We start from the raw sequence: 21,113 nt of genomic DNA, 5'->3' as shown, positions 1-21,113 counted from the left end.
TGACATTCTAACTCCCAAATCTTCATTCTTCATCTTTATGCCATATTAGCTTTGAGCTATTTACAGACTTTTTTTTCCCTAAGATTTGTTAGGCTGGACTTTTTTTTTTTTTTTTTAAGAAAAAAATATTCATCGTATATATGTATTTCTGATACTTATATTGGTATGTCTTCAAGTTCACCAGTTTGGGGTTTGTTTGTGTTATGGCATTGTTTAATCTGCTCTTAATCCGATGCAGTATATTTTTCACTTGAATATTATAGTTTTTAATCTCGGGACCTTTTATTTGTATCTTTCATGTCTCTACTTAACAAGCTCAGTCTTTCATCAAGCTTCTTGAACATAGGGAATATAGTTATAATGACTTTTAGTTTCTTTATCTACTAATTCTATCATCTGTATAATTTCTAGGTTGGTTTCAGATTTTCTTCTTATGGATTGTATTTTCCATGCCTGTTAATTTTTTATTAGATGCCGGCTTTATGAATTTTACCTACTTCTGAGGCAAACCCTTCTGAGTATTCTGTGCCTTGTGAATTACAAGGTTTTCCACTATGGCTGGTGGGAATAGGAACCCAGACCAATTGGGGTCCCCTTGTGCCATGGCCAGAAAACACTCGGTAGTCAATAAACAGGGGCAGTTGTATGGCTCACCCAAGTTTGCTTCCCATCTCTTAGAGATCATTTTCTCTTTGCTTGATGTCCAGTGTCTCAAACCATTGTTTCCTATATATCATTTTTTAAATTGAATCTGGTAATCTATCATTCTACCTTGGCCAGAAGCCAGAAGTCTGTTTCTTTAACCATTAAATGGCTTTTCCTTTTCTATTTTATTTTATTATTTTATTTTATATTATTTTATTTTTTAGCTTTTACATGCCATGATAGTGGAGCTACTGTTTTAGCATATGCTCCAAAACATCAGCTGCTAATATCAGGTGGCAGAAAAGGCTTTACATGTGCATTTGACCTTCGGCAACGACAGCAGAGGCAGCTTTTCCAGAGCCATGATTCTCCTGTTAAAGCCATCGCTATTGATCCGACGGAAGAGTACTTTGTTACAGGATCTGCTGAAGGCAACATAAAGGTAAATACAGTTATGCCACAGTATCTACAAAATGAAAAGAAATCTTCAGAAACCTTAAGTCTTTAATCATACTGAGGATACCAGTCTATTTAAATAATAGAAATATTAACTCCTACTTGTGGTCAACATGTTAGTTGCTATTTAATAAACCTTTTAATGAATGAAATGATGTTTAACTTGAAACTGTCTCTTTCAGTTGTTGTCAAATATGTTTAACTAATGTGCAAAAGAACATGATTTTCCATAGATAACAAACATATTTCAGGCATTGGAATTAGTCTTGACTCCCATTTTCAGAGTCACTGAATTCAGTTTCAGGTACTATGAAATATACTAACATTTTCCTTTATCCTGAATTACTCCCCTTTTTTTTTCATTTGTAAGCATTAGCATCCAGCCACTCAGTGCCTGATTCAAGAATTTTGAATGTACCTGGATAAACCCTGTCCTTCTCAAACTCTGCTGTGTTTAAATCTTAGAGGTTGTTTAAAATGTTAAGCAGCTTATTAAAATGCATCCCATCCTAGAAATACTGTTGCTAGGTCCCACCCCAGAGATACTCAGATGGTAACTCTCAAGCTCAGGAATTTGCATTTTTATAATAAATACCTAGCAGTCTTGATGGAAGGTCCTCTGGCCACACTTGGAAAGATCTGCAGGGATAAGTCAGTTTAGACTCATCCATAAGTTATTGTAATGGTCAGCAACCCACTGAAGGAGCCTACATTTTTTTTTTAATTTAATTTAATTTTATTATGTTACGTTAGTCTCCATACATCATTAGTTTTTTGATGTAGTTATCCACGATTCATTGTTTTCATATAACACCCAATGCTCCATGCAGTATGTGCCTGCATTCTTAGACTCCATTGTTTTAACCCCTCGTGAGACTATTTAGTAAGAATAAGTTGGGCTACTTTGTTAGAACCTGCATATTGTTTTCATAATTATCAGCCAGAAAAAATTAACTAGAAATGTGGAATTCTGAAAAGGCTTTTCAATCAATTATATACACCAACTTCCATACAGAGTTCTTTTCCTTCAGTTTGAAGCTAGTTTCTTACTTGAACTGCCTTCAGTTTAGAATAAGATGTATTATATTTTAGATTAGTTCTTCAGATTAGTTTGTGCTCTGATCCTGAGGTTTATTATTTAATCAAGTAAAAAAAGATTTGAAACTATACCATGTAGTATTCAGAAGTCACAACTTAACAATCCTGTCCAGAGTAGTATGAACTAAAGAATTTCTTAGGGAAAAGAAAGATTAAAAACAAAACAAAAAACAACAAGGATCTCAAAAAATCAGGAACTAATGGGATTTCCCCAAACTTAAAATAGATGTCCTGAAAGCATTTAGGTCCTTCACATAAGTGAAGATGCTTATAAATTACTTTATAAGTAATTTACTTTAATAACAGGAACATTTATTTTGGTAGAGGCTGAAAATAGAAAATCTCAGTAAATTAAGTATACCAAAGTTGTGATAATTTATCTTACAGTTGGAACATAGTTTTGCCTTTTCTGAGGCCCTCTTTCCAGTGGTTCTAATCCCTCCTGGGTATAATAAAGGATTACCCCATTTTAAACTACAGAGCACAAGCTTTGCTGAGAATCCCTATAATATTACAAGTTTCTATAGCATTGTACACTTAACCTCCTCTACCTAAGTTCTCTCCAATGCAGGGTTTAAAATACTTTCCTTTCTAAATGGATGGATTTTGAAGAATATAATAATATCAAAGGGATTTGGAAAATTGCAACACAGAGTCAAAAGGTTATGACCTTAGGCTTACACAGGTTTTTTTCCATCTTTGTTTTAGAAATTCCTTAATTTGCACAAGAAAGCAGGCCTAAATTTTCCATCACCCTCAATTTTTAATTTTGTTCCTAATGTCTTTCAGATTTGGAGTCTGTCTACCTTTAATCTTCTCCACACTTTTATCAATGAACATGCCCGGCAGTCCATTTTCAGAAATATTGGAACTGGAGTGATGCAAATTGAGACAGGACCAGCAAATCACATTTTTTCATGTGGAGCTGATGGAACAATGAAAATGAGGATACTGCCGGATCAGTTTAGCCCATTAAATGAAGTGTTGAAAAATGATGTGAAATTTATGCTATAACATTTTGACAATAAGATGTATAATTTATTCCCTCTTCCATGGAAGTAGCTAACACATATAATGTACAGTGATCACTCTCTCTGCCACAGATAAGCTAATGCTTTCTTGTTTTCATATTTATTTTATGGAGCTTTGCCCTTGATGCACTGATGCCTTAAAAATTAACAAGGTCATTCAGAATTAGACTATATTGCCTAAAGTAGACTGCATAAATAATACTGTAATAATGCATATTTATAGTATGTTATAGTGAGTATGTCATAGTGTTAAAGGAGTTTTGTGTTCTTATTGTTGATAAACTCTTCTGCAGATGTCTCTGTATAAATTTCTTTAACAGTAAAAATACCCTTTCTATAAAGACAGTTGACATCAGTCATCACTTCATTCACCACCCCCTTACTTCTTTTGTCAAACTGATGGATCTCAAACTCTTCTTCTGTTAGTTCATGATAGATTAACAGTTGGGCAAGAATAAAAACCATAATGAACATCTTCATGAAAAACTGTCACTGGGACCTCAGTGATTAGGACCCAAATGGATCATTAGATCAGGTTCCCCATTTCCTGTCTGGAGCCCAAGTGTGTTTGTATATATGTAATATATCTTACACATCTTATTTGAGCTCAGTCTGTGTATATATCAGAGAAAATTACAAGTCTTTCCATGTGTTTTTGTGCCATAGCAACTCCTGCCACTAGAATAACTTTTTTTGCAACTGTTTTTTTCCGTGTTTTTTTGTTCTTAATTTTTGAATTCCCATCCTAATTTTCAAATAATTTCAGGAAGACATCTGAGATGATTATTTTAAAGATTATCTTGAGTCAAATAAGTCTTCGCAGGCAATAACGATTCTTGCTGGCATATATGAGACGCTTAAAAGTAAGTTTATAAAATTGTCAAAGGATTTTAGAGCACCAAACATTTTACTTACTTTTTTTTTTTTTTAGGTGCTTTTAGTCTCAAAGTTCTGAACACCTTATAGCAGTGTTTTTAGAAACAAATGTGAAAACAAATAGATAATATTTACACATGTAAAATACCTGCCAGATCTGCCATTAATAGAAAATAAACTAAACCTTATATTTTATTATTTTTTGCCAAAATATATTATTTTACTATAAAATATGACCAAAATATTAAAAATGCACAGTGCTTTTAACTTAAATGTGCTAATAACCCTATTTCTGTCTGTTTTGTGCTATATCTTTTCTGATTAAAAATTATAGGCCACTTGATAAATACTTGATTTTAGCCAAGGAGACTGGAGGCAGATGGGACTAAGTGTTTAAGGGACAATTATATACTATGTAGCTTAAATATATTTTAATAGGAACTATAAAAACATTTTTACGTGACAAAATATGAACAACTGTTAACTTGGAAATTAAAGAGTCAAAGTGAAGAAATGAAGGGCTGGTAAAATGAATTTTGTAATATCCTCAGGATACTTTTATCTTAAAAGTATATTGTTAAAGATTTTGTAAATTGTATTCATAATTTTAAATGTGTTAAGCTAGTTGCAGTGAAAACACTGTCATTGATTATGTAGAGAGTTCGTGTGCACATCATAACCTGTGTCTACAACCGTCCAGTAACAGTAACCACATGTGACTGCTTGGCTAAGAGAGATCCGTGGCAACATTGCGAACGATACTGCTGTGTGATGTAGTTCAGCTTAAGTTATTTTTCAGTAACTGCACAAATCAAGATTCAAAAGGCTTTAAACACTTTCAGTGAGAGAGAAAATTTATTATGCTTATTAAAAAAAAGGCATCGTGGATGAACAATTAAGCATTTTAATTGAGGGTTTATATGAGTAATAAATAATGTAAGCCCATATGTATTTACATCAGAGTCATAATATTTTAAATAAACAATCATGCAGTGACTTTTTTTTTAGCATGCTATTGTTTTAAGTAATATTTATACAACTTCAGTTGACTTAAAGTATATGTGACATTTTAAAATAGAGAATTTCTGTATTTATATTTGGTAAATATAGGAAGGATTGAGTAATTTTCCTAAATACCTTGTTCTTCCTTTTCTATAATCTTTTTAACTTAATATATAAGCATTATTCAAAAAAAGGTGAGAATAAAAAGTTGAAATGTATATTTAAGTATAAAATGATGTACATACATGTAAAATTTTATCCACATTAATGGAATGGGTTCATCAAAATACGTTTTTTAAATTGTGCATTTTCTGAGAATGTGGCTTTGAAATGATGGAAAAGTTTACAACATTGCAAGTCTCATTTTCTGAAATGGAGGATTTTTCTTATGTAGAATCATGGGACAGTCAATTCTGTCCTCCTTTCTTGTTCTCTTTGTTTTGCCCAAATTAATTTCTCCTTTTTTAAAAAATTACTTTTAAAAATTGCAACAATTTCTCACTCTGGTCTCAATAGTCAGAGTACAATACAAAGATACCCACTTTAAGAAAGTCCTTATATGATCTTAAAGTGGTGATGACCTTTTTAACAGGGTTGGAAAGCCAGACAGACATATTTTACTAAACAAACATAATCGCATGGCAGGGGACCATCGTCAAAGTTAAAAGAACAGGTAGACTATAAGAACTATTTGTATAGTAATAGGAAAATTATTAATGTCCATATATGCAGAGAGAACTTTAAAATGAAATTGTTGGAGAAATCAGTTCACAGAACAGGACATTGAAAAAGTCAGCAGGTATAAAGTATGTTCATCCTCACTAATGGTTAAAGGAATGTTAAAAAAAAAAAACAAAACAATGTGGTACCACTTGTCTCTGTTAGGTTGGTATAAAGTCAAGGGACAACATCAGTTTGGTGGAGATGCAAGGAAACAGGCACCCTGAAACACTACTGGTAGGAGTAAGTTGCCAGAGTCACCTAGATGCATGTCAAATTTGAATACACATACTTTCACTAAGCAGTCTCACTAAGAGTCTTACACTAAGACTCACTAAGTAAGTCTTACTTACTTACTTTATCCTATAAGGATAAAAGCACCTATGCACATAAATATGTGTACCTAGATGTTTACTGAGCTATATGGAGAAGAAAACTAGAAATTAAATGTTAATTAGTTGGTAAATAGTTAAATAAAATTGTCGAACATCCGGCACTAAAAGAATGCCAGATTTGTAACTTGATCTAAAAAGAGGTTAGTGAGAAAAATTGCTAAAAGGTAAATATCCCATATTGTTTCAGGTTTTTTAGTCCTATATGTATATACAGACAAATATGTATGGAGGAATACACAAAAGTTTAACATGGGAGAAGGGAAGAAGGAGCTAATACTTTTCCAAACTCCTTTGGACCTCACTGAGTAACAGGAGAGACAGAAAATCTGTATCTTTAAACCACATAGTACTTAATGACAGAGCTGCTCTGTTGAATGAAGTGGCCTTGTCAAGAATACTCTGGATTGAGATATTTTGATGCTTGATTAGAAAGGTTAAAATGTTGCCCTTCGGAGTACTTGGAAAAAGTTGAACATAGTTACTTAAATGTCTTATAGAAATGTGTATAGCTTTTGCTATAGTTATTTTCAGATCTGTTCTTTAGCTTTTTGTTTTGTTTTTTAAAGATTTTATTTATTTATTTGACAGAGAGAGACACAGCGAAAGACAAGCAGGGGGAGTGGGAGAGGGAGAAGCAGACTCCCTGCGGAGCAGGGAGCCCGATGTGGGGCTCAGTCCCAGGACCCTGGGATCATGACCTGAGCCGAAGGCAGACGCTTAATGACTGAGCCACCCAGGCGCCCCTTGTTTTGTTTTTTAAAGATTTTATTTGTCAGAGGGAGAGAACACAAGCAAGGACAGTGGCAAGCAGAGGGAGAAGCAGGCTCCCCGCTGAGCAAGGAGACCGATGTGGGGCTCCAGCCCAGAACCCTGGGATCATGACCTGAGCTGAAGGCAGACGCTTAACTGACTGAGCCACCCAGGCATCCCTGTTCTTTAGTTTTTCGTGACTTCCCCCCCCCCCCTTCTGCTTGCTTGTTTTTCTCCTGTGTATATGTGGCCAATAATTGAAGAAGCTCATGCAGTCAGAGTATCGAAATGTTTAACAAGGCTCCTGGGAATAAATATTTCTTAGGTTCTCCCACAGCAAATACACATGGGTGATAGAAATCATTGGTGTGACAAAACATTTCTTTCCACAGTAGAGATGTTTTACTCCTGCGTAATTGTCCGCCCAAGTGTAGGTATGACCTGTGTAACAGATTTTAAGCAGTACGGTACATCAGCCCTGGATAAGTGTTAAATCATTTTAAAATCTATATCCCTCCCCACATACAAAATACTCACCAAAACCCCAGTGTTTTCATCCTGTTACTGCTCCCAGGTCAGGCATGATCCCCAGGATCCCGTTATTGAAATCAGGTCCTAGTGTGTATTTGGCTCCTTGAATGAGGTTCCTTGTGTCGAGTACTTCTTAGTCTAAAGACCTACGAACTAAGGAGACAAGTTATGTGCCTTGCACTCACCAAACATACAGTTGTGAGAGATAGTATGGCTATCTCCCTCTCTAAAAGGGGAAATAGGAGTCACACGGTACCCGGTCCATTGAGATTCTGAAGTTTAGCTGAGAAGTCACCAGTGCCATGAGTAATCCTCGAATTAATTCTCCACAACTCTTGACTCCACCCTTGGGCTGTTTTTTCTTTTAAATTCTGAGTGAGCTTTTTTCTGTAAAAGTGGCCCATGTTTTTAACTGAAAAGAGTGTCAGCCTGTTCCTTGGCAAGAGTTGTTTCAGGGTTCAGAATCCTCTTTACATTTTGTGCTATCCCTGTCCCTTATACTTCAATCTAGTAAAATTGCTTTAAAAAACTGTTTCTTCTGTATTAACTTCATCCCCTCAGAAGAAAAGGCGCACTCAGACTTTTTTTCTGAAATGCGCTCTGAGCTACCTTGAGCTACCCTCCAAGGTTGCTGTGGTATACCACGTTAAGATTCTTAGAAATTCTAGTATCTCATGAAAAGGGTCTACATGGCACACCCTTAAATTTTTCTGAGATCTCAACGAAAGGACTTAACAAACACAACATTGGCCGTATCTCGATTCCAAGATAATTTATAATCCACTACAATGTTAGATAATTTTTTTTAAATATCCATGAGGCCAAACAAACGGTTGCTGGAATGGAGGGGGGTGGGAGGGACGGGGTGGCTGAATGATGGACATGCAGGAGGGTATGTGCTATGGTGAGTGCTGTGAATTGTGTAAGACTGTTGAATCACAGACCTGTACCCTGAAATAAATAATACATTATATGTTAATAAAAATAAAATATCCATGAGGCCATTGTTATGTAGAGAGACAGATGCATGTGTGCTCACACGGACACAGATAACACATACACAAGGAGCTAGCACAGCAAATCTTTACTCTGAAGATCGGTAGTCGGAGGGAAAAGTGAGAGGCTATTATAGGAGAACAAGAGCCCACCAGGTGAGGGTGCTGTGCTGGGAGTGTTCAAGTAGTAAGGTGGGAGCTTTCCTGGTTTAAAATCAAGTGCAGGGTTGCCAACTTGGACTAGCATTTCATGGGTAAGTACACAGGAGAACTCCAAGGGTTTTAGACCGTATTTGTAGAAAAAGATCTTTTCAAAGTAGAATTACACAGCCAAAGACAAGACAAAACAAAACTAAGCTTTGTAGTATTTGGGATAGGCTCAAGTGAGATTTGAGACAGTCAAAAAGAAGAAAATTCAGGTGAGGAAGAACCTACATAGACAAGGAGTCCAGTGATGCAACCACAGAAAATTAAGGGTTCTAACTAGGGGCAGCACTTTAGTTTCTATACAGAATGCCTCAAAGTTTGAAAATCTGGAAACATGGAGAGAGCTCGGTTTCATGGGGAGGGTGGTTGGTTGAATTGGCTAAGATTGTGGATAAAGTCGCCCTTTGATATAGGCAAAAGTTCTAGCAAGCTTTCTTCAGAAGAGGTGCATTTCAGTGACTGTTACAGGAGGTAAGTAATTCTGAATAAAGAGTGAAAGATGCTCTGGGATGAATGTATAATCACCAGTGATCTGTACTAGCTATGAGTTGGGGTTGTGGTCTATGGAAGTAATAGGAAAAGATACTGATCCCCAAATTTTTATTCTATCCTCGAGTTTCTAGTTTGCCTGACATTGAACAATTCTCCTACCCAACCCAGTCTGCACCTTTATTTGGAAAAATGTATATACTTTTTACTCATGTGGTTACATTAAGGACAAGATTACATGTTATGGGGCGCCTGGGTGGCTCAGTTGGTTAAGCGACTGCCTTCGGCTCAGGTCATGATCCTGGAGTCCCGGGATCAAGTCCCGCATTGGGCTCCCTGCTCGGCAGGAAGTCTGCTTCTCCCTCTGACCCTCCCCCCCTCTCATGTGCTCTCTCTCTCATTCTCTCTCTCTCAAATAAATAAAATCTTAAAAAAAAAAAAAAAGATTACATGTTATGATAATGCTCTGAAAAGAGAAATAGGCCTGGAAAGAGTTGAAGCAGCAGGCTGTCAGAAAATGAGTTTGGAGGCTGGTGAAGTTATAGCCATGTTTTGAATCAGGCACGTTCTTTCACAGACTTTCATGCAAATGTGGTTAGTGCCCAAAGGCCACATAGGCATTTCCCTTGGCTGTGTTTAAGGTGCACAGCCTTGCTTCAGTGCATTTAGCCTGCTGGAAAATGTTAGACCTGATTTTCCTTCTCTCTCTAGACACTTCCCAGAGAGCCCTTCTGTCCGCCTGGAAAACTCCAGTTCATCCTTCTTGACTTGGTTGGGTGGAAGCTCCTTTGTGAAAGCTTCCCCGTTCACCCAGGGAATATGAGTCACTTCCACTCTCCTCCCAGAGTATATGTGCATACATTTTTATTGCACATATCATGGTACCATGTAGTTCTTTGCTTGCACTAAAAAACAAAAAACAAAAAACAAAAAACTGCAGCTCAGTAAGCACAGTAGAGGCTTCAAATGAGAGAGGAGAGTACAGGAGAAACAGGATCAGAAGATTTTTTAAAACTTACAAATGTGTCTAAAGTTAGTTCCTACCTTCACCTGGGTCGAACCAAAAACAGGCACGCACAGAGGTATTTTTGGCAGGCAGCTAGAGTTACAGTTATCTCTACTTCATGTGATTTATAGGGTGTTGGTGTCTTGTGTCTTGGGTTTTTGGTCTGGGAGGATTCATTAATCCAGACAGAGCTGCAAGTACTTAAAAATATATTTAGCCACTCACTAATAGACTAGTGATTAGAAGATTCCTAGATTCTAATACTTTTTTTTGTGTGTGGCTCCACATTGGAAATAACACAAGAGCTAATTTGAAAATGAAGTGATCCAAGTGTTTATTGGCTCAAGTAAGATAGGAAAGGTAATAACTTTGCTAACTTCTAAATATTATCACACTGTGAAATATGGTGGAAGAATAGTTCTTTAAGACCGTAATGCACGTTGCCTGAGATTGTAGAGTCCCCTTCCCTCCCCAGCCCCCTAAAATAAGCCCTGAGGTGATGGCCACTCTGCATTGTTTCTATTAGCAGCACCTGTGGCCTGTCAGGTCTAGATGGCCCTAGTAAAGTATGTTGAAGTGAGAGAAGGTGGCAGGGTCCATGGAGAATTTTTAACTTTGCGTTATTTTTTTTTATTTTTAGCATTTTTAAAAGAATTATTTTAGAGTGAGAGAGTGTGCAAGTGGGGAGAAGGGCTGAGGGAGGAGAATCCCAAGCGGACCTCACACTCAGCATGGAGCCTGACATGGGGCTCCATCTCATGACACTGAGATCATGACCTGAGCCGAAACCAAGAGTTGGTCACTTAACCGATTGAGCCACCCACCCAGGTTCCCCTAAAGTTTTGCAAGGAAAGAACAGAACTTGAGAGGTTGAGGATAAAAGAGAAGGGAGGGACACCTGGGTGACTCAGTGGGTTAAGTGGCTGCCTTCGGCTCAAGTCATGATCCCCGGGTCCTGGGATCAAGTCCCGAAACGGGCTCCCTGCTCAGCAGGAAGTCTGCTTCCCCCACTCCCTCTGCTTGTTCTCTCTCTCTCAAATAAATAAAATCTTGAAAGAGAGAGAGAAAGGATATTTGACTGAATGCAGCCCATGTAGATAGAAGCGAGGGCTCTGGGGGGACCCAGAGAACTGGTGAGAGGGTTTACTCTGGATCCACTGGGATGAGAGGAAAGGAAACCAAGATGAGTGGATGCAGATGGTATTTTTGCTAGCTCCAACAGGAAGTTGAGAAAACGCTATTGCTGATCTATTTTGTATTAGGAGGTAAGATGGTATATTAAGAGCAGGAAGGGCGAGGGGTGGGAAAGATGTCTCAAGGAAAGGGGTAAATATTGAACCCCCTTCATTCCACTCGTGATGCAGGAGGATATCTAGGCTGCACGCAGACTTAGCTGAGATTGGAGGTCATGAGTCTGTAGAGAATCAAGTGTCACCTTTTTGGGTTCTTCCTGAGTCCATATCGAAAATGTGGATGGCCAGGAAGATTTGCCAAGTGTGTACAAGGAAAGGACGATGAGGTAAAGGAATAGGAGGCACTAGCAGTGAGTGGCTAAAGTGTTGGTTGGTGGGGTTAGGCTGGGTAGGAGAGGAAGCAGACTGGGAGAAGTGCAAGTGTATGTCAGGGAAAGGAAGAGTCAAAAATTAAGTTAAGGATAAGAGACTAGTCCGGGTGTAGAATGTTGAAGATAGGGGTGCCTGGGTGGCTCAGTTGGTTAAGCGTCTGCCTTCGGCTCAGGTCATGATCCCGGGGTCCTGGGATGGAGCCCCGCATTGGGCTCCTTGCTCAGCCGACAGTCTGCCTCTCCCTCTGTCACTCCCCCTGCTTGTGCTCTCTCTCTCTCTCTCTTTCTGTCAAATAAATAAATATCTTAAAAAAAAAAAGAATGTTGGGCGCCTGGGTGGCTCAGTTGGTTAAGCGACTGCCTTCGGCTCAGGTCATGATCCTGGAGTCCCTGGATCGAGTCCCGCATCGGGCTCCCTGCTCGGCAGGGAGTCTGCTTCTCCCTCTGACCCTCCCGACCCTCCCCCCTCTCATGCTCTCTCTCTCTCAGTCTCTCTCTCTCAAATAAATAAATAAAATCTTTAAAAAAAAAAAAAAAAAAGAATGTTGAAGATAGATTAAAGACAGAAGGGGCTCTGGGCAGTGCTGTTTTAGGGTGCAGCTGGGAACAAGGGAGACAGAAGTGAAGCAATGGGGATGGTTCCTGGAGCTGAGTGGCTGACTTTCACAGCAGTCATGCAGACTCCCAGCTCCCAGGCTGCGGCCCAGCCCCGCTCCTCCTTCTATCTCGGACAGCAGACACCAGGTCTCCTTAACGCTTTGTGCTTTGTCCTAAGTCATCCAGTTTACACGCGGCAGATACATTACTACAGTTCTTGGTGGTGACAAATATCACTGCGCATGGGCATTCAGGCAGCAATCATTTCTAATTATTTGGGGGTGGGGAAGGATGGGAGTGTACAAAATCTTCTAATTTAGTTGCATCACTGCAGACTCAAAAAGTGTTTAGAAAGTAAATGCCTTTGTCCCTCCCTCTAATGGGTGGCACCACCAAAGACTGAGCCTGCCAAACCAGAAATCCCATGAATCAACCTAGATGACTCTTCTTCCCTCAACCCCCACATCCCATCAATTTCCAGGGCCTGCATGAGCCACCTTCTCTCCAACCACTTAGTTTAGGCCTTCAGCGTCTCTGTTAATTTCCTATTACTGTCACAACAAATTACCACCAATATAAGGTTTTAAAACACAGATTTATTATTTTACAGTACTGTAGGTCAGAAGTCCAGTGTGAGTCTCAACAGGATAAAATCAAAGTGCACCTCCAGAGCTGAGTTCCCTTCGTAGGCTCTAAGGGAGGGTCCCCTTTCCCCTGCTCAGTTGGGTTATTGGCAGAATTCACTTCCTTGTGGCTGTAGGACTGAGATTCTTACTTTTTGTTGGCTGAGGTCCATTTCCAACTTCTAGAGACCACCCAATGCTTGGCTTCTGAACTAGGTCCAGTTCCTCTCATATTTTGAATCTCTCCGACCCACTCTTTCACTTTACGGAACTCACATGATTAGATTAGACTCACTCAAATAATCCAGGATAGGCTCCCCATCTCATTGTCTTTAAACTTCCAGGGATTAGGGAGTGGACATCCTTCCCGGATTCATTATTCTGCCTACCACAGTATCCCAACCTGTCAGATTTCAGTAACTTCATAAGCAAGTTTCCTGGCTCTGGCATTCTCTTTGCTGTTTTCAGATTAACCTTTCTGGAACAACAATTGACATGTCCCCCATGATTAAAATCCTTCTGGCTTTCTACTAAGCAAGGGTCAAATTAATGCTCATTAGCTCCTATAGCGGGGGGGGGGGGGGCGGCGGGGGAAGCACTTGGATTTAAATTGTCCTCTTTTGTTATTTTAGCTTCATTCCAATCTACACTTTTTCCCAACCCTTCTGAATGCTTGAAAAATCCTCACTGTGCCCATTTCTCCACCTGTAGCTGCTCCTGAACTCCTATTCCTTCTTTCAAACCCAGTTCAGACATCACCTCCTTGAGGAAGGTCTTCCTGACACTCCCCTCCCCATAGCTATAACCACAGGACAGTGTTCTTTTCTAAACACCGCTGAACCTTGTGCATATTCTTATTGGGGGCATTAAACACAATGTGTTGTGATTTTCTGGTCTACTTCACCTACAAAGTATTTAATTACCTGTCTCCCAGCCATACTGTGCCACTTCCTGAATGTGTAACTTTGGGCAGGCTATTTTAATTCACTATGCCCCCCTTTCCCTTTGTAAAATTAAGGTGGGTAGCTATAGGATCTACATTATAGGCTGTTGTGAGGCTCAGAACGCTGGCCGGCACCTACTAAGTTTTGCTAGTATTATTAACAGCCCTCTGCACAGAGCCATCGTACAGTAGGTGTTCAATGGATGTTTGCGGTATGGATGGATTCATCGTGCTCCCATGAAGGTCAGCACCTTCATGAACCGCTACCCCGGGTCCGGGCTCCTCCGCAAAAGGAAGGCACAGCTTCTGTCCCATCCCGGGGTCGAGCTAGCCTTTGCCCCCACAGCCAGGAGCAGTCACAGTGAAGTCCGCGGAAGTGGCTGAGACCAGACCGACCTCCCAGGAGCCAATGAGCCTTTTAACTGCGAGAGGAGGCCCTGCAATCTCCGCGAATGGCAACCAGGAATCATGAGTGCGTCAGACGTCGCCGGGTAGACTTGAGGCCAGTGGAAGCTGAAAGGGGGCGGAGGGCAAGGTAAGAGCAGATGGGATTTAGGGACTTATATGGATAGTTCTAATCAATAATAATGGCAACAGTCGGTGACAGTCATGCGTGCCTGTTTCGTGCCAGGCACGGTAAACATGCATGAGCTCATTTAATCATCTCAGCACACTGAGGCTGGTATCTCATTTTTGCGACTGAAGAAACCGAGGCGCGAACGTGTCCATCAAGCCAGTCCCGACCTCCCGCGTCTAGAGGACCCTCCTTCCAGTCCGGATCCAGCTCCCAGGCCGCTGCCCAGCCCCGCTCCGCCTTCTTCGGAGCACCTGCCGTGCCAACCCGGTGTCAGGCTCGGTTCGCCCAGTCCAGGATACCTGGCTCCTCCTCCCCGCCCCTGACCTTCTAGGTCCTTCTGCTAGCCCCGCCACTCTTTCTCGCCCGCGCCTTCTTCGCCTCTTGGCTCCTCTTCCTGGCGGCTCTGCGCCGGGACTCCTAGCTCCTCCTCTCAGCTCCGCCCCCGACCTTCTTGCTCCTCATGGCCCGCCCCCGACAATCTAGCTCCTCCCACATCCCCGCCCCCGGCTCCTCCTACCTGGCCCGCTCTGCCCCCAGCTTCCAGGCTCCTCCTCCCGGCTCCGCCCCCGACCGTCTAGCCCCTCCTGTATCCCCGCTCCTGGCCCCTCCTCCTCGACCCGCTCTGTCTCCACCCTCCTAGCTCCTCCTCTCGGCTCCGCCTCCGGACTCCTAGCTCCTCGTGGCCCCGCCCCCGGCCTTCTAGCTCCTCCTCCTGGCCCCGCCCCGGCTTCCTCGAGCCTCCCATAGCCCCGCCCCTGGCTCCCTCTCTCCCGCCCCGCCGCGGCCGCTCCGCGCCTCCCTCTGCCGGGTCCGCCCCGCCCCCGGCCCCTGGCTCCTTTTCTCCCGCCGGCTCTGGCCCGCGCTCTGCTGCTGATCGGTCCGCGGAAGCCCGCGAGCGTTCGAGCCACTAGGGAACTCCGCGCCGTCAGATCACCAGGTTCGCCTCTGTGTCCCGGCGCCGCCGCGCCCTCTCTTCCGAGTAAGTGCCTCCCGGCGCGCGGGTTTCGCACACACAACCTCTCGGGGCTTCCCCGGGCGCTGGGCAGCCGGCTGCTGCTGGGGGCGCGCTTTCCGCCCCCCCCAGACTTTCGGGAGTGAGTGGGAGTGAGTGGGTGCATGTGAGCGAGTGTGTGGAAGTGTGTGTGCAGGCGCGTACAGCCCCGGAAACTCCCCGAAGTTTTACCCAGTTTCTGCGTCGCGGCGACTGTCTTAGACCTCCGGCTAGCAGCCCCTACCTACTCGGGCCGACCCTTTCCTTCACTTCCACGTCCTTCTCTGAGCTCCACTCGCGATTCCTTCCTTCCTTCCTTGCGTAGACGCGGCCCCCGCTATGTGTCACGCCGCCTGTTAACAGCTCATGCTGTCCAAAGGACTGCCCGGGTTATCACAACGCCCCAGATTGCAGACCGAGATGCTGGCCCGAGATTGTAATCCAACCCTGCATTGTCAAACGGGCACACTAGAGTTTTCGCCTTGAGATCGTTCGGTGGAGACTGCCTTTGAAGAAGAAAGTTTTGTGTGTGTGTGTCCTTGTGCGCGCTCGTGTGACACTCGAGCCTTAAGCACCTGATGGAGGAACACCTGATGCGCCTTGGGACCCAGGGAGGCTAATAGGCATGTTCGAGACCAGGCTGACCAACCGAACTTTGATACCTAAAGGATGTTTATTGATTCAGTGACACGGTAATGCTAAAGCCAGCTGATTTCCTAAAACACAGCAGTAGTTAGAGCAGTACCCTGGGGGATGTTGGAAGGAAGGGGACAATAGTTGAGAGCCCAGCCTTGCAACAACAAAATCCTTGAGTTACTTAAGACTGATAATTCCATCCCTCTGTAAATTCTTTCATGGGGGGCGGGGTGCTCAATACTGTCTCAATGTAGAGTACATTTCTGCATTTAAAAAAAGGTTAATTGATAGCGGCACTGCACTTGAATCCATCCATAAAATGATTCCCTGGGTTGCTGAGGAGGTTCCATCCACTTCTAATAGTCTCTGAATTCTCCTGTATCTCATTTTATTCTTGCTATGTTCTTACTATGAAAGTAGAGATCCCCATAAAATTTCCCTGCTTCCTTGATAAGAATTCATTTATACAAATTTTTCATTGAGATGTAAGGTTGGCAGAAAGCTATGTGGCTAAAGGAAATCACCAGAACAGAGCAGGCTTACGTTGCCATTGTACATTGGCATATGAAAGCAAGAGCTGATAAATCACTTTAAGTGCTGCTTATCACAGCAGATATTTTTATCCTGGTTTCAATCCTGTGTTACACAAAAGTGTTTCCACAGTGTTTTAACTAAGGAAACATTATGCTGTGAAATGTAAACATATGACTCCATCTCTCTTAAAGGAAAGAAATAATTATCACACTTAATTAAACACCTGGAAACATTTATTGCCACCTTCTAATTAGATCTGTCATGAGGAGTTAAGTCAGCAAGTTATTGCTAATTTTCTAGCTGGTAACACAATTAGCTTTTTTGTAGATTTTGTGGATGGCTGTGCCCCTCGGTACACATTAATTGCCTCCCTCACCCCTGGCCCACCTTTTGAGTTTCTACCTGTTATTTGAATAAATAGTTTCGGGAAATGGACACCACCTACCTCCCTGTAAAATGTGAATGCTTTAGATATTGACTGTTTTGTATTCATAAGCCATTATATTCATCTAGATTATCAGATAATTTAAGAATCATTGAGAAATCACTACATCTGAGAAGAGTCCCCCAAAAGCATAATGATTCTGCACAAAGTGGGCCCAGAAATTTTGTTCTTTAAGGGAGATTTTAATCTCTTGTGGCTTTTGGTCTCGTGTGCTTAAATTCACTGAGAAATGGGGTGGCGTGAGCTGGAAAATCTCATCTTCGTTGTCCCTGAATTTTCCGTTTCTGACTATAGTGCCAGATACAGTGTTCGTCTTCGTAGCGAGGTGTTGTGGGTGCAGGCCGCTGTGGGTTCCCCACAGAATGGCCCAGAAACTGAGGGTGAGCGCGCCCCCGCTGGAAGAGTGTTTTATGAGACCTATTCTCTGCAGTTCTTCGTTCTGTTGAAATTGGAGGAAAGGGTGTGTGGGGAGAAATGATTGCATCCAAACAGCGCTCATTAGGAAATGCCATTCGGGAGGAGGGGCGGATTTCTAGATGGTTTCTGGCTTGGGGAATTTCAGCTAGTTGCTCCTTGCCGTTCGTTTCCCATCCCCATCCCCATCCCCTCCATGTTTGCACACATTGAAGGGATGGAACATGGGGGAACCTTCGGGAGGCAGGGGAGGATCAATGATAACAAGTGAGGGCCACCTGTTTTCTCACAGAGATGAAAGGCAGCCTTAGTGCAACCCCAGTCCCAGGACCACTGACTTGGGCCCTGGGGCGTGCGCAGGGGCCAACCTGGGTTAAAAAAAAAAAAAAAGTGGACCCTTGATCCCCTATTGGCATTGTAAGTCATCTCAGCGCTGAGACAGAAGTTGACGGAAGACACTGTGTGTGGGGCTGGATTAACTTTTATCACCTCGCCCCTCCTCACACTGCCCACATCCTGCATTTAATACCAAATGCACACAGTAAGAACTCAACAAACACTAAAAAGGAGCTTTTAACACCCAACCTTTATGTTTCCCTGTGGGTAACGGTTTACTTTCCTCTCTCCTGTCCCTGATTTTGATGACTCTGGCCCTGGAGTCTGAGTTGACTGCAGTTTCTAGACTTTTGTCTGCAAGTGGTGCTTACCAACAGCTGAAAATGGTTGATTCTTTGAGGGTAAAAAAAAAAAAAAAAAAAATTCAGCGAACCTCGTTTTAAAACGTAAATGAGGTCAAATAGTATCCAGTGGACATTAGATTGCATGCGACATTTCGGAGTAAGAGGAGGAAATGAGCTACAAGTGGAGGATAGATAATTCTGGAAACAAGAGGCATCCAGGCACGGGCAAAACCATCTGGCCTACGAGTCTAAGAGCAGAACGTCTATACAAATCTGGGGGTGTATCCCTCGCCCAGCTTGCAGGCGGGGAGCACCGCTCATTCACACAGCAGGCATTGATAGAGCTCCTCGTGTGTGCACGGCACTGAACAACCCTCTCGTGTTCACAGGAGGGCTGGCAACTTGCCGGAAAATGTTGGTAAGAACGGCCCCCCGCAAGGAAGTCCATGGTGGCAAAAGTGGGTTTAGAATTCTTCTGTTTCACAAAGGGAAGTAAAGGCACTTCCTTAGGATAGAAGAACCATTTTCAAAATACTTTTATCTCAAAATGATAAGAAACTGAAATAAGCACATCTCTTCTGATGTCTGTTTCAGATAGCCAGGGGTGTAATTGTAATTACCGTGATTCCTAGGACTTTGTTTCCTTGGCCTTTCCGGTCGAGCAGAGAAGTTACCTGAGAAACTTGTTTCAGTACGTCACAGGCTCTTCAGTAATCGAGTAATGCCCACCTGTCCTTTTTGAGAGCTGTTGCTTTTTCTCTAGAGGCAAGTATTTATGGTTCAGGACCAAGGTAGTGGAGGTTCAGAACCAGCTGCAAAGCTGGATGGGCATCTACAAGTTTGTTGAGGGTGTGCTTTTATATCTAGAACGAGAGAGGTGATAGACCAACATGGGGATGTTCCTCTTGAGGTGACTGGGGAGCCAGGCGTACAGTGATCTGTCCCACCAAAAAGGAAAAAAAAAAAAAATGGATGAGAGAACACAGGAATGGGCCTCTGCTTAAGCACCCCAAGCTGACTTATAAACAAATCGAGGTTTGTTTCTTTAATAACAGAGAATGGAATTAAATCCAAAATTCCACTTGTAGTTTCCATAAATATTGGGAATAAGGATGACTTCTCGTTTAGTCACGATGTGGTTGGTTCACATGACTCTGCAGGATTCAGCTGTTCAGGTCTCAGCCGCACTTGGTTGGCTGTGTGACTTTGGATACAAGCTCTCTGAGCCTCTTTCTCCAGCTCAAAACTGGGGATAGTATTTACATCATGGGTTTTGTGATGTGAATTAAAGCAGAAGGTCCCTCTCCAGGGACCAGGAGGCACCCAGCAAAGGGTGGGCTTTCCTGGATCGGCCAAGTTGGGCTCATTTCAAGAGGATGGTGTTTGTACTGGGTCAGAGTGGAGGGGAGAGGAAGAGTGATAACTTGTACCACATGTGTTTTTAGCATGAACTTTCTTTTTTTCCCTGTAATGATGCCAGAGGAGCCCAGAGAATGGGGTGAATATAGCCCAATTTCAATGATTCCCAGCTGCAGGGTCATGTGATTATGGAGGGAAATCTTGCTTCTGCTGCTGAAGAGAAATGAGCCAGAGCAGGGCATTTGGGTTTTATGTATCTGAGCATGAGAAGAACCACAGCATCCTGGGAGCCTCCCTGGGCATGACGGATGCTTTTCTCTCCCTTCCTTCCTTCCTTCCTTCCTTCCTTCCTTCCTTCCTTCCTTCCTTCCTTCCTTCTCTTCCTTCCTTCTCTTCCTTCCTTCTCTTCCTTCCTTCTCTTCCTTCCTTCTCTTCCTTCCTTCTCTTCCTTCCTTCTCTTCCTTCCTTCCTTCCTTCCTTCCTTCCTTCCTTCCTTCCTTCCTTCCTTCCTTCTTTTGAGAGAGAGAGAACGCAGGGGCAAGGGACTGGGCAGAGGGAGAGGGGGGGAGAGAATCTTAGGCAGGCTCCACGCCCAGCTTGGAGCCCAACCCAGGGGCTCGATCTCATGACCCTGAGATCATGACCTGAGCCGAAATCAAGAGTCGGACCCTCAACCGACTGAGCCACCTAGGCGCCCCAAGAGGGAAGCTTTTAAAAAAAACCTGTTACAGTTAAGATGTGAGCAGTCGGTTGGCCTTTCACCTCTGGAGGCCCTTGTTTAAAACAGGTCTTGGATGAAACCCAATTATCCAAGACAGACAGGCAGGTATGTCTCAGCTGTCCTCGGTGTCCCAAAGGGACCCGGGCTGGCACGTCCTTGGGGGAAGTTGTGAGATTTCCAGAGAGCAGGCATGCATCTTCACAGTTGTCCTCTGGGTCAGGGTCTGCTGGGCACACTTCTCTCTCTCTGTGCAGGGCATGCAGTACCCTCATGTATATTTGAAATGAGCCAACCTTCTCCACTCCTGACCATTAAAAAAAAAAAAAGTTTCTTACAATATGACTGTAACCAAAATACCAAAATGAAGGAGGCAGAGGTTGTGATGTGTGTTTGTGAAGACCTAACTGTCTTCATCCTCCCTCAAGCCCTTGAGCTGACTGTGTTCAGGCTCTCTCTCTCACACACACACACTCAGAAGTGACAAAAGAATTCTGCAGAGATGCCAGTCTTCTGAGAAAATTGGCAGATGCCATGTTGGCAACAGATTGCAGAGTTCAGAACAATCTTTGACAATCCAAACCTTTAAGGAATAAGTCTCGGACTCGGTTCCACCACTCAGTGATCAGGAAATAACTCCTTTGTGTTTCTTTCTTCTCTCTCTCTCTTTTTTTAAAGATTTTATTTATTTATTTGAGAGAGAGAGAGCACAGAGGGAGAGAGAGAGGGAGAAGCAGGCTCCCTGCTGAGCAGGGAGCCCCATGCGGGACTCGATCCCAGGACCCTGGGATCACGACCTGAGCCGAAGGCAGACGCTTAACTGACTGAGCC

At 42.8% G+C, this 21,113-nt stretch overlaps 2 protein-coding genes and 1 long non-coding RNA gene across 7 annotated transcripts in view; 2 read left to right on the top strand and 1 right to left on the bottom strand.

Moving 5' to 3' along the window:
• Positions 1 to 5,102, top strand: part of DMXL1 (Dmx like 1) — a 135,210-nt gene extending 130,108 nt beyond the window's left edge. For all 4 annotated transcript variants that reach the window (XM_078067597.1, XM_036123783.2, XM_036123786.2 and 1 more), the window contains 2 exons: positions 870 to 1,087; positions 2,989 to 5,102. In XM_078067597.1, the coding sequence (XP_077923723.1) occupies positions 870 to 1,087; positions 2,989 to 3,213 (443 nt within the window). In that variant the 3' untranslated portion in view covers positions 3,214 to 5,102. The remainder of the gene's footprint in view (positions 1 to 869; positions 1,088 to 2,988) is intronic.
• A 7,836-nt stretch (positions 5,103 to 12,938) lies between these two features.
• Positions 12,939 to 14,945, bottom strand: LOC118555596 (uncharacterized). The gene is made up of 2 exons (XR_004927079.2): positions 14,830 to 14,945; positions 12,939 to 14,441 (listed from the first exon to the last, which is right to left on the bottom strand). It is a non-coding gene; the product is annotated as an uncharacterized LOC118555596 (long non-coding RNA).
• A 385-nt stretch (positions 14,946 to 15,330) lies between these two features.
• The window catches only part of TNFAIP8 (TNF alpha induced protein 8), a 113,454-nt gene continuing 107,671 nt past the window's right edge, over positions 15,331 to 21,113 (top strand). Inside the window, exon 1 of one of the 2 annotated variants that reach the window (XM_036123796.2) lies at positions 15,331 to 15,484. In XM_036123796.2, the coding sequence (XP_035979689.1) occupies position 15,484 (1 nt within the window). In that variant the 5' untranslated portion in view covers positions 15,331 to 15,483. The remainder of the gene's footprint in view (positions 15,485 to 21,113) is intronic. The other variant, XM_078067594.1, reaches the window with a different exon arrangement.

This window comes from Halichoerus grypus, chromosome 2 (assembly GCF_964656455.1).
Source record: "Halichoerus grypus chromosome 2, mHalGry1.hap1.1, whole genome shotgun sequence".
In the NCBI taxonomy this organism is placed as follows: domain Eukaryota; kingdom Metazoa; phylum Chordata; class Mammalia; order Carnivora; family Phocidae; genus Halichoerus; species Halichoerus grypus.
This window is presented reverse-complemented; position numbering and strand designations above follow the sequence as displayed.